Source organism: Siniperca chuatsi, linkage group LG5, assembly GCF_020085105.1.
Source record: "Siniperca chuatsi isolate FFG_IHB_CAS linkage group LG5, ASM2008510v1, whole genome shotgun sequence".
Lineage (NCBI taxonomy): Eukaryota > Metazoa > Chordata > Actinopteri > Centrarchiformes > Sinipercidae > Siniperca > Siniperca chuatsi.
This window is the reverse complement of record NC_058046.1, coordinates 21,115,424-21,130,018: the sequence shown is the minus strand read 5'-3', so window position 1 is coordinate 21,130,018 and position 14,595 is coordinate 21,115,424. Positions and strand designations below refer to the sequence as shown.

The 14,595-nt window shown below is 40.2% G+C and overlaps 1 protein-coding gene across 5 annotated transcripts in view; it reads right to left on the bottom strand.

Annotated features, from left to right (window-relative positions):
• Window positions 1–13,307, bottom strand: part of trim36 (tripartite motif containing 36) — a 34,303-nt gene extending 20,996 nt beyond the window's left edge. Inside the window, exons 1-4 of one of the 5 annotated variants that reach the window (XM_044195590.1) lie at window positions 13,046–13,307; window positions 8,733–8,756; window positions 7,505–7,739; window positions 841–921 (exon numbers count right to left, since the gene is read on the bottom strand). In XM_044195590.1, coding sequence (XP_044051525.1) covers window positions 841–921; window positions 7,505–7,739; window positions 8,733–8,756; window positions 13,046–13,108 — 403 coding nt within the window. In that variant the 5' untranslated portion in view covers window positions 13,109–13,307. Of the gene's footprint in view, window positions 1–840; window positions 922–7,492; window positions 7,740–8,242; window positions 8,369–8,732; window positions 8,972–13,045 lie in introns of those variants that run through there. The other 4 variants (XM_044195585.1, XM_044195586.1, XM_044195588.1 and 1 more) reach the window with 4 other exon arrangements.
• Window positions 13,308–14,595: the final 1,288 nt, after the last annotated feature.

Genomic DNA, 14,595 nt, shown 5'->3' with positions numbered 1-14,595 from the left:
GCATTACATCATCTGCGTGAGTTGCCAAGTATGATCTTAAGGCAAAAATGCCTTTGATAACACACATGGAAATATCAAGCTTTCACAAATAGGGCCTCAGTACGTCTCCCTTTGTGCTTCATTTCCACAATGACCACTACTCCATAAAGACATGGATGTATGGAGCAAAACATCAACACAGGCAATTTATTGAGCAGTCGTCATACAGGGAAATAAGTCCAGGAAGAGAGACTTTCCAAGAGCACTGGGGCATATTTAAGAGTGATGAGATACAGGATAGTCATGGGGAGGATGGCATCCTTGGAGCTTTTAGAGAATACACTGTATGAGAGATCAATTTTTACACTGCAACTCAGTCAACATTTACCAGGGGAGTGAAGAGTATTCAAGTGCTCACAATGATCTGGACAAAAGGAATTCTCTTTTCTTTAAATGAGTGATCAAGGAAATAAAAATATGACAAGCAACAGCATTATTAAATCAAGCGATGTAACTGAATTACAGTGTGTGAAGTAAAACTTAAGCAAAAGTTTTAAATAATAACGTCCTGCAATTGAACTTTAAAAATCACATGTCCAGTTCAATGCATCACTTATTTTCACGACAACAAAACTCCTCTTAAAGCAACAGTGCTTTCAAGAGTTTCTCACAACACTGCTTGTTACTGATGCAGCAGCATCGTAACAAGGCAGCAACATGAGGTGGAAATGAAGGAGTTGTTACACAAAGTCACAACACAGACGCAAGCAATGGGGACTGCAAAACACTGTTACAACACACTCAAATAAAGAAAACTGCAGTCACTACACGGCAAAATAAATGACAGAAATATTGCTTCACGTTTTTGGGGGACAGGGGAAGCAAGGAGTGCTGGATTTATCTCAGTTTGAAAGCCAGAATTTCCACTTCGTTTCCGAGGACCTGAAAATTAAATCAAACACTCCTCAGGTAAGCGAAATACAGGAAAACTGTACAGCTGAGGGAAAAGCAGTGGCAGAAGAGCAAACAGATAAACTGTGATATGTGTAGCCATGTGCATGCCGTGTGATGTGAGCAGAAGTGCAGACTGACAGTGCAGGGACAGTTTAATACCTGGAGGCTAAATTTGATCTGACAACAAACTGAACTACTGAGCTTTGTTTGCAACACTTTGATTACCCTTCCTACCTGAATTGATATGACAAAAGGGGAAATTAATAACATTGTGGTGTGATGTGATGAAAAACTTATGATGGTGAGGAAGGTGACATGGTCTAGACAAGTTAAGTCATTGGATGAAAGGAGAAATCTGGCAGAAAGCCTTCATATTTAAACCAGTGAATGAGTTTTTGCAGGGCTGACTCAGGTTTTCTAGTCAGCAGCAGGTGTGGGCGAACAAGAAGCAGACAGGAGATGCCTGCAGCAAAGCGTACGTGTGTGTTGATTTGTGGATCTGCAGAGGGAGGCAGAGTCGAGGGCAGAAACTGGCGAGTCATTGCGGAGTAAAAAAAAAAAAAAAAAAAAAAAAAAAGGAGGGGGCTTGGTCCCCCCCCACCCCACACAAATCTACAGACACTGATGCTTGAACTAATGAAGCATTTTTATGTTTCAGTCAGTCACAACAATAAAGTTATACTCTAAACGTGATCATGTATGCACATTGAATTTTTTTTTTTTTTTAATAAATAAATATTGTCACACAGTTGAGGGAATCTTGCATAGTATTCAGGCAGAGTTTCTCATTTCATTTTCCAAGTCCTGTTTAATTAGACTTGTTGAATGTTATTTTACTATCCAACATTTATATTGTGTTTTGTTTTGTCAGTGGCTGCCGGAGGGGGATTTGTGTGACTAATTTGTATATAAAGCAAATAATAAATAGCAAATCCAGGAAGTGTTTCCTCATTTCTTATCCAAATACAAAATCGGAATCCAATGTTAATCCATTCTCTGCAAGGCTGAGAAATCACTTAAGGTTTGAATTTACTTATTTCCTCCTGTTTCTTTTTTAAAGATTATTTTGTTATTGATGACACCACATCTTAATTGTTTGCTGCTATTCTATTTTATTTCCAGGTAGCTCCTATTATTGTCTATTCTTTGAAGGGATTAGTATAGAGAGGCTATTTCTTAGAAACATTTCTCTTTAAAAACACAGAAGAGAATTAAAAATAAAAATTCTTAAAAACATCCACTGAGCATGTCAAATAACCGTTGGCCAACAAAACTAGTATTCAATCTTGTTTTACTTGGCCGGCAATCTGACACTTCTCAATTCATCTTGCCCAAAATGATTAGAGGTAGGCTGAGACAGGTCTGTGCTCTTATAAACTGTTTTTCAAACACTATGCTTCACTTGACAATCATTAAACAGTACCCCAAGGCATACAGATATCAGTCAGTAAAAGCCAGTTAAGAATCCTAGCAAGCCCAAACATATTGTAGATTTTTCCTCAGTACGTGTGTGCGTTTAACTCAAACAACAGAGATTAACAGTTACCCCCTCTCAAAGCGCCTTTACTTGCCACCATGTTTTACGAAATTAATGCAAAGCTTAGCTAATGTTCAGAGACACACACACACACACACACACACATTCCTGTCCCACTTCAAGTCCTTGGAAACCTCCTCACCCCTTTATCACAATTTTTAGTCTTGGCTTCCTATCGATTCCTTTTTGTCACTTGCCAACTTCCCCGTCTAGGACTCTACCTCTCTTCGACTCATACTTTTCTCCATGCCAGATGCCGCTCCTCTTTTAGTCGGCCTCCTTGTATGCTGACTCATCATTGCTTTAAGGTTCTCACTGTTCCCCTTTCCTTTGCTTTCACTCATTTTTTCCTGAGCTACTTAAAACTTGAATACCAAAGTTTGAAAAAAAATAAAATAACCTGAAGCATCTTTAAATGCCTCTTGGATCTGGATTTTCTTTATATTTTTTATAAATCAGACCACTTTTATGCTCAGTGGACATTTTTAAAATGGGGCATATGCCTTTTAATTTCAACTATTATTACCTAGGCATTAAGTGTCTAACAGTGCGAGTTTGTATGGTCATGATGACAGGGCTAAAGTGCACTAAATAGAGAAAAGGTAGAACCAAACTAGGGTTTCACAGAGGTTCTAATAACACTGTACTCACTACTACAGTTACTCAAAACACGGAGCCCGCGTCTACCTCGACTTCCAAACGAGCTTCGCACTGTGGCTGCAAGCAATGAACAGAGAAGTGAAGTGAGACCAACAAGAAAAATGAAACAATACATATAGTGAAGAGACGTGTGAAACCAGTTATTCATCATGACATTGGAGAAACAAAGCCAACTTATAAGTAAACTTAAGTTAAAAAATAAAATCTAATAATGCAGTTCAGAGTAAAATACAAAACAGAGCGTTTAAAATACACATACAGGATGTAACAGTTAAAGTACAAGTAACTCTTTATTTGTGCACTTGTTTTTTTTTGGGGGGGGGGGGTGTAAAAAAAAACAAAAAACATTCACATTACTGCAATGTAAGTGTACTCGTCAGATATCTTCCATCGGGCTCTGGTCTACAATTTTCATTAAAAAAGGAATAGGTTTGACATTCTGGGAAATATGCGTATTCGCTTTCTTGCTGAGTTAGATGAGAAGAGAAACAGTCATGTCTGTACACTAAAAATGAAGCTAGACCCAGGAGATGGTTAGCTTAGCTCAATTAGTATGAAAACAGAGGGAAACTGTCCAAAAGGTAAAAACATCCTCCTACCAGCACTACTACCAGCCTTTTACACTTCAATTTTGGTACAGATTAAAACTAACTAGATGTGTGTGTTAACTGACCGTTAACTAAACCCCTCCCCTTGGACATGCAGCTTCAGCCTCAGTCTTAAATCTTGATATCTTGTATGTAGCCATCAAATGCATATTTAAAAAGGCCCTTTTACAGTGTTCCTGTTTTAAAAAACGAGTCATCTGGAAACAAAAAAAACAAAAAGTAAGCTGGAGACAGCATTGTCTAACCAACTTACAGAGCTCGCGTTAACATAGTTAGCTAGCTAGCTGCAGCTGAAGCGTATGTGCCGTGCAACAACATAAAGCTTGACAGGCATAGCAACAGTAACTAAGGGGGGCGAGACTTTCAGTCTCCTTATGCTAAGCTAACCGTCTCCTGCCTGTAGCTTAGTATTTAACGTACATACATGCTGTTGGCAAGAAAACGATTGAGAATATGTCAACATGTCAAACTATTCCTTTAAGAGTGCTTACACCAACTTTAAAAAGTGCACTTGTCAAGAGTTAGCTGTCGAACATAAATGCATCATGCTCTGTTTGAGCCCCAGTAACATAAAATAAGATGAAGTTGAGAAACGTTGCTGATGAAGCTTTAGTAACCGCCTTCCTCTGTCCAAGCACAGCGAAGCTTGGACAAGCTGCACACTGATAAATATAGCCTTAAGTCTTTTCTTTCTCTCGCTTCACCTAATCCCTCATTCATTCCTTACAGGCAGGTTGTGTCACCATGGCTACCAATGATCTGATCTCCCAGTGTTGGAGGCGGTCTGCAGAATTACTTGGTTGTTCTGTCTGGGAATTAATGTGCTCATAATGTACTTCGAGGTTTCCTAAATATTCTTAACGCAGAGAGAATTTGTTTTGTAATGAGCTGATTAAATGCACTTAACACAGGAACAACCTTAATGAATAATCCCTAAGGGAATTTCACTTGTACAAAACCTGTGAATAGTTCATGTTGACTAAATGAACTTAGTTTCTTTATGACAGAAAAAAAAATTAACTGTAAATGAAATTAAGTTTTAAATTACTTCAAACAAACAATGTGCATCAATTCACAATCAGTCAGAATGAGAATATAGAAATGACAGAGACGAGAGTTGTCCTTGTGCAAAGCGTGAGATTTGTTTACTCAAAAGCAGGATTTGATTATTCCCTGCGTCAACAGATACAGTCCTGCCAGTGAAGAATGAACTCATTCAGGTTAATGTGGGGAGTCTGAATGAGGGAGGCTGTGTTCGAGAGCCTGGTCTCAGTGGTTTTGAACCATGAATGGCTGAATAGCTCCCAAAAACTTGTTCACCTCACTGTACTCTTGGGATCCTTTTAGCTCTGGTCCTCTGGTTTAGACTCCCAGTGCTGCTCTGAGGCTACTTGGCATCTTTGTTAATGGATACCAGGTAACACCAAATGTCACTCAGTTTCATATAATATGGGCCATTGATTGGACATATTTGATGTTAACTATTCTGACTCAAGGAAATCACTTGAGTCAGAATAATCAGTGTCCCAAATCCAAATGACACATTAACTGTATAGTGTCTGAACTATATTAGTCTTTGTAGTACTTTTGTTTGTTTTTTGCAGTTAGCATATAAGAAAACATCATACTTAACTGTTTTACACTAATAAATTATACAATACTTGTACCATCGGACATCAAGCTGCTACTTCCAATTTAACTTCACAAAGATACTTATTTTGCTTTCTAAAAAGAGTGTTCCTGGTGCTGCTGTTTTACCACCATCCACAATTAATTTGAATTGTTTAGTCCACATCAACACACACAAGTGTTTTAGTATGCTTTTTCCTTCCCAGTATGAACACATCACATACTCAAAACATGCTCAGAATAAGTGTGTAGTGTGGATTTGGGACTCAGCTAACTGAATATGCATCAGCGTTCATCTTAAGCACCTAACCTAAATCTATTAATCTTAAAAGTAAAACATTTAATACCAGTGATAGTGGCTATTTACATCCACTCTGCCAAATCAAAAGTTGTGTCCCAGTTCCATACTATGTTCTAAATATATACAGTATGAACTATAAACCAACTGTCATACTATACAGTTTTCGCAGTTAGTACAAAATATTAATTATTTTGTATACCAAAATAAGCAGAATGTTCCAAAAACGTAATACTTATATTGTTTTTCTAGATATTTTTGTGGCTGTCTCACCATCATTGAGTAGCACCTCCTTTTCCTTTGTGCATTACAAAAGTTGTACATCAACAGTTAACTCAAAAATCAAATATTTTTAATACACATACTTGACTATACTTTATTTTTGTCACTTCTCCAGTATGAGCACACTACGTACTCAAAACCTGCTTAGAATTAGTATGTAGTATGGAAGTCGGACACAGCTCTGGTTTTGTCAACAGGAGTGGACAAGAGTACAAATGAGACGACATCTTTATGGAAATGGCCTGTAGCCCAGAGCTCTCAGAAGACAGAAAGGCGGCCTTGTGTCCCACCGTGTGGTTTTCAAGACTTAGACATTGACCTGCTCAAGCTTGGCTGCAGCAGTGCCATGTGTTTAGTAGAGAACTTAGAAATATTGTGACAAGTTAACTTTGCTACCCCCCCCCCCAGCTTGGTTTTAAGAGTTTAAAATACCTTAAAAGGAGCTTACAGATGTATTTTGTTCAGTCGTGTACATAACACACACACACACACACGTGCCTGTATATCCGAATATCCGATTAAAGGTGGAGTGCAAGTGAAAATGATAGCTACTCTGTTCTCTGTTCCTGAAACATTTGCAAATGAATACATGAGCGCTTGCATTATTGAAGGGGATGTTTGATGCCCCTGGGCCATTAGAGGCAGACAGCGAAGACAATTAGGGCTTGAGAGAGCTTGTCAACATTTCTTTTCTCTTGGTAGACAAAACTACAGCTTGTCAAGTTCCTCTGCTATCTCTATAATGAAGCCTGTAAAAGCAGAGGATTAGAAGAAGAGGTGATGACTGACAATGTTATTGCTGAGCTGGAAAATGATTAAATCATTTTTATGTTTGTTCTTGTTTATCTAGGACAAGAGAGGGCGGAGGGGAGGTGTCTGTGCAACATTAAAACCCAGATTTCATGAAATAATGCTTGGCCCATTTTTTTTTGTCTTACTCAGAGTTTCCATAAGTTTACTCACTCTCAACCCTATATTTGCTTTGGCTATAGGTTTGCTTATTGGCTCATGAAATCCTCTTCACAGTGGAACTACCCTTTTTGTTTGTTAGGTAATCCAACGCACCCTTCAGTTTCTATTTGTGACCACGCATTTCCTTATTTGAGAGCTATTTCTAAGCCTTTTGTCTTTTCTATAGAGGTAAATCTCAGGATTCAGCCATTGAAACCTGTTGAATGCAGGCACTGAGATGACAGCAGAACTAAAAACTGAAGTTACAGGAATTGGGAGGAAGACAATGTAACAGGAAGTTGCCATTACTGATACATATTGCCTTCCTTGGAATCTATTGCAAATGGCCTGGGATGCATTTGATACTTGCATTTCCTGTAAAACGATCGCCTTATTATTAGCTCCCATCAGCTCACATAAATCAGGCTCGAGCACTGTTCCTACTAATGCCTTAACACGCTGTTGTGAAATGCTTTAAACCTTGGAGAAATGTGAGATCCACCCAGCTGCACTAATCTGTACAAAATAAAATCCTTCCTGTAAAGAACACATTTATTCAATCTACAGGGGAAAAAATATATATATGTTTCTTACCCCGAGACCCACCTGATCTCACAAGCCTGTCCAGCCTCTCCATGGAGGGGGAGGGCACCCTGGACCTGGGGCTGCCCGGCATGGAGCACTCAGAGCTGGCGTCAAAAGAGTCCTCATGGTTGAGCATCAGCAGCTCTCTGACACACTTGTGGCAGACGCTGTGCTGGCAGGGCAGGATCAACGGATGGGTGAAGAGCTCCTTACAGATCGGGCAGATCAGCTCCCTCTCGATGTTCTTGATCGGGACCTGGTAACGGAGACATGATGATTACAGTCATGTTGACACACATTAAACTGTACTTTTACAGCCAGGATGTTTGCACGAGGCACCACCACAACAGCTGTCATCCTTTAACATACTGAACAAGAAATGAAGAGGACACTGAAAGAACAGAAGGCATCGCAGCTCAGCCTGCCATAAGATTGGCCTTTGATTCTTGGAACAATAACCTATTATTAGCACATTTTAGATGCTGCTAAAATAGGCCTATTGTCTGCACTTTAAGCTGTGAAAACAACATTTTTGCTGGATAAGTGAGGTGGGAAAATCGGCCTTTTGGATGGGTAGATTCAGGTAGAGTCACTCTTTATCCTACGTAGGCATACATTCAACTTTACTGTAGCACTGCTACAGTCACAGTAACGTCCAGCCACTGTGTCTTTACCATGTCTTTGATACATTACATAAGACAGGATTATGCCCGGCTAAATATAGACAAAACAGTAAAACACAAGGTTCCAGCAGCTCACGTTTTAACATTGAAACGACGATTAGAAAACGTTCCTACAAGCTCCACACCAAAAACTGCCCTCCAATATTCAGCGACTGATTAGTTCACGTATTTCAGGTGGTGTGATAAAACATCCCAATAAAGTCTATGCTCCTCCTGCTTGAGCAAACATTAATGTCGGAGAAATCGCCTCCGCACGTGTTAAAAGACAATACCCTGAAGGACAGAGGAAGTTTAAACAGAAACAGACAAAACAATGCTGTCCCACAAGCCTGCTCACAGCGAGCTGTTCCGTAAAAATGAAACAATGACTCGACTCAGTAATGAATGAACACACACTGGCAGGCAGTTTACAGCTCTGTTAATTGTAGATAACCTTTTAGGGTATTTTTTTAACCAAGTCCGGTCTCTTAATGAGCACAGCAGAGGAGCTACAGGCTGTTAAACAATGACGAGTCGAAAAACGTTTTTATCATCTTCCCAGCTCCCAGAAATCCTCTCCCACTTACCGCAGTTGTGCTGCTACGCCTCATCTCTGCAGACATGATGAGGAAGGAAATATAAGCCCGTATGTGTGAATTAAAAAACAACCTTGACGGCGTTTCTTTGTTTTGTTTTGTTCGGGCTAAACACAATTTGTCGGACGCGGGTAGACGATGCCGACAGCGACGGCGGAGTGAATTTAAATAGAGTGACGCTGCTGAGTGGCAGCGCTGGTGTGAATCAGCAGCCAATTCACTGCTGCAGTGCACGCGGGCGGACCGACACGGGGGGTGGAGAGAGAGAGACAGGAGGGGGAGAGAGAGAGAGAGAGAGACAGAGAGAGAGACAGGAGTAGGGGAGAGAGAGAGAGAGAGAGAGAGAGAGAGAGAGAGAGAAGGGGGGTTGAATCTCCATAGGAACTGCTGCTGCCTTCATGTGCTCCTCTTAAACTTTATTGAAGTCATCAATCCAGCTTGTCTCCCACTCAGCTGCTGTTATCAGGCGTCTGTGGGAGTCAGCACTATTTTGCATGCAACCAAATCTGCATTATCTTCCTTATTTCAATCACAGAATCAGCTTCATTGGCCAAGTATGTGTACATAAGGAGTTTGACTCCGGTTTTAAGTTGCTTTCAATGTACTAACCACTGGTGGACTGGGGGGGCGGGGGCGCTGCAAAAGTGCCTTCTTGGATGCCCCTGTAGATAGTACATGATATAGTGGCCTCTATGGTGGTCTAATGTGCAAAAAAACGCAATAAAGTGCCCTCTAGGGTGCCCTTCCAGTGGAAAAAAACGTGCTGCCCTACATGCTAGGAAATGTGTCGGACTCTGCGTGCCTCTAAATGGTTAAATAGTTAACAGTTCCCTGTGTGTTTTCATTACAGAGGTAATAGTAGTAGTTATACTTTATATCTGAGTCAGCCTGAGTCCTTCACTGGTACTAACACACAGTTCCAAGAACATCTTACAGGAAGAAACAGACATACAGCTAAAAACAAGGACAACAAAGCTGAACAAAGATAGGTAAAAATAAACATAGAACTATTATGTGCATACAAAAAGGTGAATACATAGGATACATGTATAAAAAAAAGACCAACAACATATATACAAGTCAAGTGTTTCTGTAAATTGTAAACACATACAAACAGTGCAAAGAAATAAATACTGAATGGATAAATATTGAATGAATAATATGCTCACAATGACAATGTTAACATGCAGATGTTTAGCAGGTAGCCTATAATGTTTACCATGTTCGCCATCTTAGTTTAGTGTGTTAGCATGCTAACATTTACTAATTAGCACAACATAAACTAAATATAGCTGATGATTATGGGAACTTCTTTAGTTATATAGAGATATTTCTTTCTGAACCACAAATGTTAACCTACTGGTGGCGCTAGAGGCAACGTCATGGGATCCCCAAAGTCAGAGGAGTCATGAAGCATGATTGTACTGAAACAAAACTACTCACAAAGGTGAAGTGAAAAGACAAGGAATTGGCAATAAAAAAATGAAATACAAAAATTGTATGTATACAGATGGCAGTGTTAGCAACATGAAATACCATTATTGCACTTGTAGCAGCAAAAAACAAAGTGTTTGCAGTACACACTGCAAAGACAGAAGTGCAGGAGGGTGGCAGTGTGGTTGACTCACAGTCCATTAGTTGTTTTGGTCTGCTGAGAACAGTGGTGATCGAAGGGTCTACATGTAGGCTACCTATATATCAGTGCTTCAAATCTAAAGTTAAAACAAAAGCTCTCAAGGGCAACACACAATCTTACTTAGCATTTATATAAAATAGGCTACCTACGTTTACAGAGTCTCTGCTCTGACAGTAGGCTACTGTATTCGGCCCTAAGGTTTCTATAGTTTATAAAAGAGGCACGTGTAAGTTATAACTTCTGTTCACTTTACAGTCTCTACTAATGTCAGGGTCCCTCTCATTATTTCAGGGGATTTATGATCTGTTAATCGCTTGCTGCAGTTCATTTTATTGTACACTGGGGCCCCCTAGCAGGTCAACCCAACAATGTTTTGGTTAAAGAACAAAATGGACCATGTAACAGCTTTGGGGGGGGTTTGGGAGGGAGCTGTCATTTCTTTAGGAAGTAAAGTGTAGTATAGAGAACTTTGTGCAGCAGCACAGAATGAAGTGGATGAAATGTTTGAATCAATCTACTGGCCAAAGTGTGCACAGTCACTGAAGCCACTGCAGCCATCTTTAGGACTCTGTTGAGTCATTCACTTTTCCAACAGCATTTGTTGGCAGCAAACCATGCAGACAGTTACAGTAGGGCCTTTGCACCTCCACAGTATCAATCTCACTGGAGGCAACAGAGGTTCCATCCATGTCTAGATTTCTATCTAATATCTACTTTTTGCCACAGTAAAACATTTTCCTTGAATATTTTGTGGGTGCCGCCTTTTGGGACCTGTAGGACCCATGGGAGTCAAAACACAGGGGAGAGGATGTGTGTTTGTTTGCCCTCTAAAACATCCAAATGGCTCTATAAAATTCTGCACCATTTTCAAAGTATGTGATCTGTTTTCATTCTCAGAGCAAAAGGTTTCTTACATTTTCACCATCGGCTTCATTTTCTGGTCATGCAACAAAACATTAAACGGAGAAAGTTATGTAAATATTATTTGACAAATCAAAACTTTAATACTCAACTGTATGATATTTGGTGCATTTCCACAGACTTATGTAGCCCTGGCCCAAATCCAATGAATGTATTTTACTGTTTCACACAGATTTAGTGACATATTATATTCACTTTTTAGAACACTCACTCAACACAAAGTGGGATTAAAAAGGATACTCAAAGGCACATAATGTCTGTACAGTCTCTTGTTGTGCTGTTATGTATTTTGATACTGTAGCATACAGAAAGAGACATAACAAAGAATCTCTCACAATAGGACTACTGTTATATTTTGTGTTTTATATACTGCCACTTTATTTTTCTGATCATTCTGACACTAAAGTAAACCTCGTTGCTCTTTGTGCAAGACAAGCCTGATTACATTTTAAAATATCACTGAATTCAGCAACTGTAGCTGGCCACTGAGTCAGTTGCGTGTACAATCTGCTCTTTTTTTCCCATCAGACACATGAAACACACACACACACACACACACACACACGCAGCTCATGCATGCATGGATGAATGTCAGAGATTGTGTGAGCAGGAGAGATGCATTTCAACATATTCTGTCAGTCTGAAATGGGTAAAGACCCCTCCCTATGCAGACACATACACACCTCAGTAACCCGGTGCCCCATCTCAACACACAGCTGCTGCCAAGTGTCCCACATATTGACAGGAGTCTGTGATCTGCCTGCAGCACTATCTAACTACCAACACACTCAGCAACTGAAGCCTCTAATTAAACACTTTATGTTCACGTTTTTTCCCCCCTCTAAGAATAGATGAGAAGCCTATGCCTTAAAGCCACAACGCCTCGACAGAGAATAAAGTAGAATGGACTAGAATAAAGAATGTGTGGGTAAACAGTAAAGGGTCTATTAATACCTCAGATCTTTTTACAATCTCAGAAGGGAGTTATGGGGGTATATCACTACTTAATAATATAATGTAAAATAATACAACAGGGCAGGCTAATATATAAGATTATATTAATATTTTTTAACTGCATAGTGTTGGCATTAATATGATTAGAGTAGCAGAGGCACACACCTGACATATGATAGATAGATAGACAGACACCTCAAATATTTTACAGGAAAAGAATATAAGAGAATATTAATAGAATACTGTATGTGTGGGTCTATATATAAACTATTCAATTAATAGAACAGATTAGGGTCTATGCTCATTACAATATTAGATTAGAGTGTAGAACAGAATTATGGGAGCACATCATTACTTAATAATATAATATTAATATCATATATCAGTGGTTAATGGAATTGAATCGAACTGAATAGGTTTGGTATTCATATGACTAGAGTAGCAGAGACTGTTACAGAAACAATACAATAGAATAGGTGTGGGTCTCACTATAGGCAATTCAATCAATAAAACCTGTTAATATCTCAGATCATGTTACAATATCAGAAGTGTGTATAGTGGTATAATATAATACAATATAGTGTGATATCGATGAATGGAAAGTGTTGGTACGAATACGATTAAAATAGACTAGACTAGAACAGAATAGAATAGGCAGTGGTCTGGGTTTGTCAGCATCCCTCTCCATCCCCTGACAGCCCTGCAGGCCGGCCCTGCGCTGCTGCCATCGGAGCATGTTGGCAGACAGACCGCTGCTGTCAGAAGGACCGTAAATCATCCGGATGAGACTCACCTCGCCCCGCTCGATCCGCTCCACGATGCTGGCGAACTCCGTCATGTCCTCAGAGTCCGACATGGCTACACAGATGATGATGGATGTACAGTAGACAGATCGGCCAGCAATCAGGGATATTAAAATGTAGAAAAACACACACAGCAGCTGCGGCTTATATAAACGGGATCAAATGCTTCACAGCTTCACAGGGGAGGTGAGATGACATCAAGAGCGAAGAGCCGATCCTCAGACCTCCATCACCACCCTCACTCCTCCCTTCCTCTCTGTGCAGGCTTGTGTGTTTGTCCGTAGACTCTACAGTACATGCGCCGGCTGCAAGAAGCCAATTTTCTTTTAGTTTGCCGTCTTGGAGGGAAAACCCCGCCCTCGTCTCCTCTGTACTGTACCACCTCCCCTCCACATCATCCCTAAGCGGCGATGTCTCGACTCACAGAGCTCTTTGTATCCTCCTACTCATTCATCAACCCGCACTGAATCCGTTTGCATCCATCAGTCACTACAAATAATCATAATAATCTCAGTCTGAAGATTAAGGGGGTGGGGTGGGGGTCTTAAATCTGTTAGTGCTGCGTTCAGTCAAGTTGGGCATTTACGCACGGCTGGCAGCGCGCTCCTGTGCGCATATGTTGCTTTATATGGGCTGATTTCTGCTCATTGCGACCCAAATATGTGACTGCAGCTCTTTGGTCTCATAGCGGTTTGTTTCCTGGCGTTGAGGGGGAGTTTGGAGGCGTAGTTCTCCCAACTTCTCGTATGTGACAGATAGAGACATGGTTTCATGCATGAGCCGGAATGCGAGGCGACTGGTGAGGCCGGATTAAGTTCGTGTTTTCAATTTTTCTGGCAATACCACTTGTTCCACGACACCAGATGGCCTCACGGGTTCATGCGGACATATTCCACCCCATTGAGCACGTGGAGGGGGACAAACGGGCAGACTGCCCTGATGGAGCAAACGGTGCATGTCAAAACCAATAACTCATCTACTAACTGACCACTGTTTAAAAAAAGCACTGAGATAATCGCTCTTTAATGCAGTGGAGTCATCTATATGGTGAGATGGAAATTCTTTAAAATCAACATTTTTTAGTACCTTGAAATTGGGATAAAATAGCCTATAACAACAGCATACCACTTTCTAACAAGGCATCTCTTACTTTCAGTTATAAGTTGTAATTAATTGCTTTAAATCATTTACTAAATGCTTTGCCAGGTTGTGAACAAGTCTCTGAGTCTACATGCTGGTAGCTTTGTGAGGCCTTAGGCCTACTTAGCTGTTCTTTGAGCAAAGCGCTAATGTCAGTATGCTACCATGCTCACCATTTTTTTTATATCGTGTTAGCATGCTAACATTTGCTAATTTAGCACTTAACACAAAGTCACAAATCATATATTGGACAAATCAAAAGTTTGACCCGATGATGGCGCTAGATGGCAAAATAAGGGATTACCCAAGTTTGAATTCGGCCTGAGGGGAGCATGAATGTTTGCACCAAATGGGAATCCATCCAATAATTGGCCATAAATTTCACTCCCAAAACCAAACG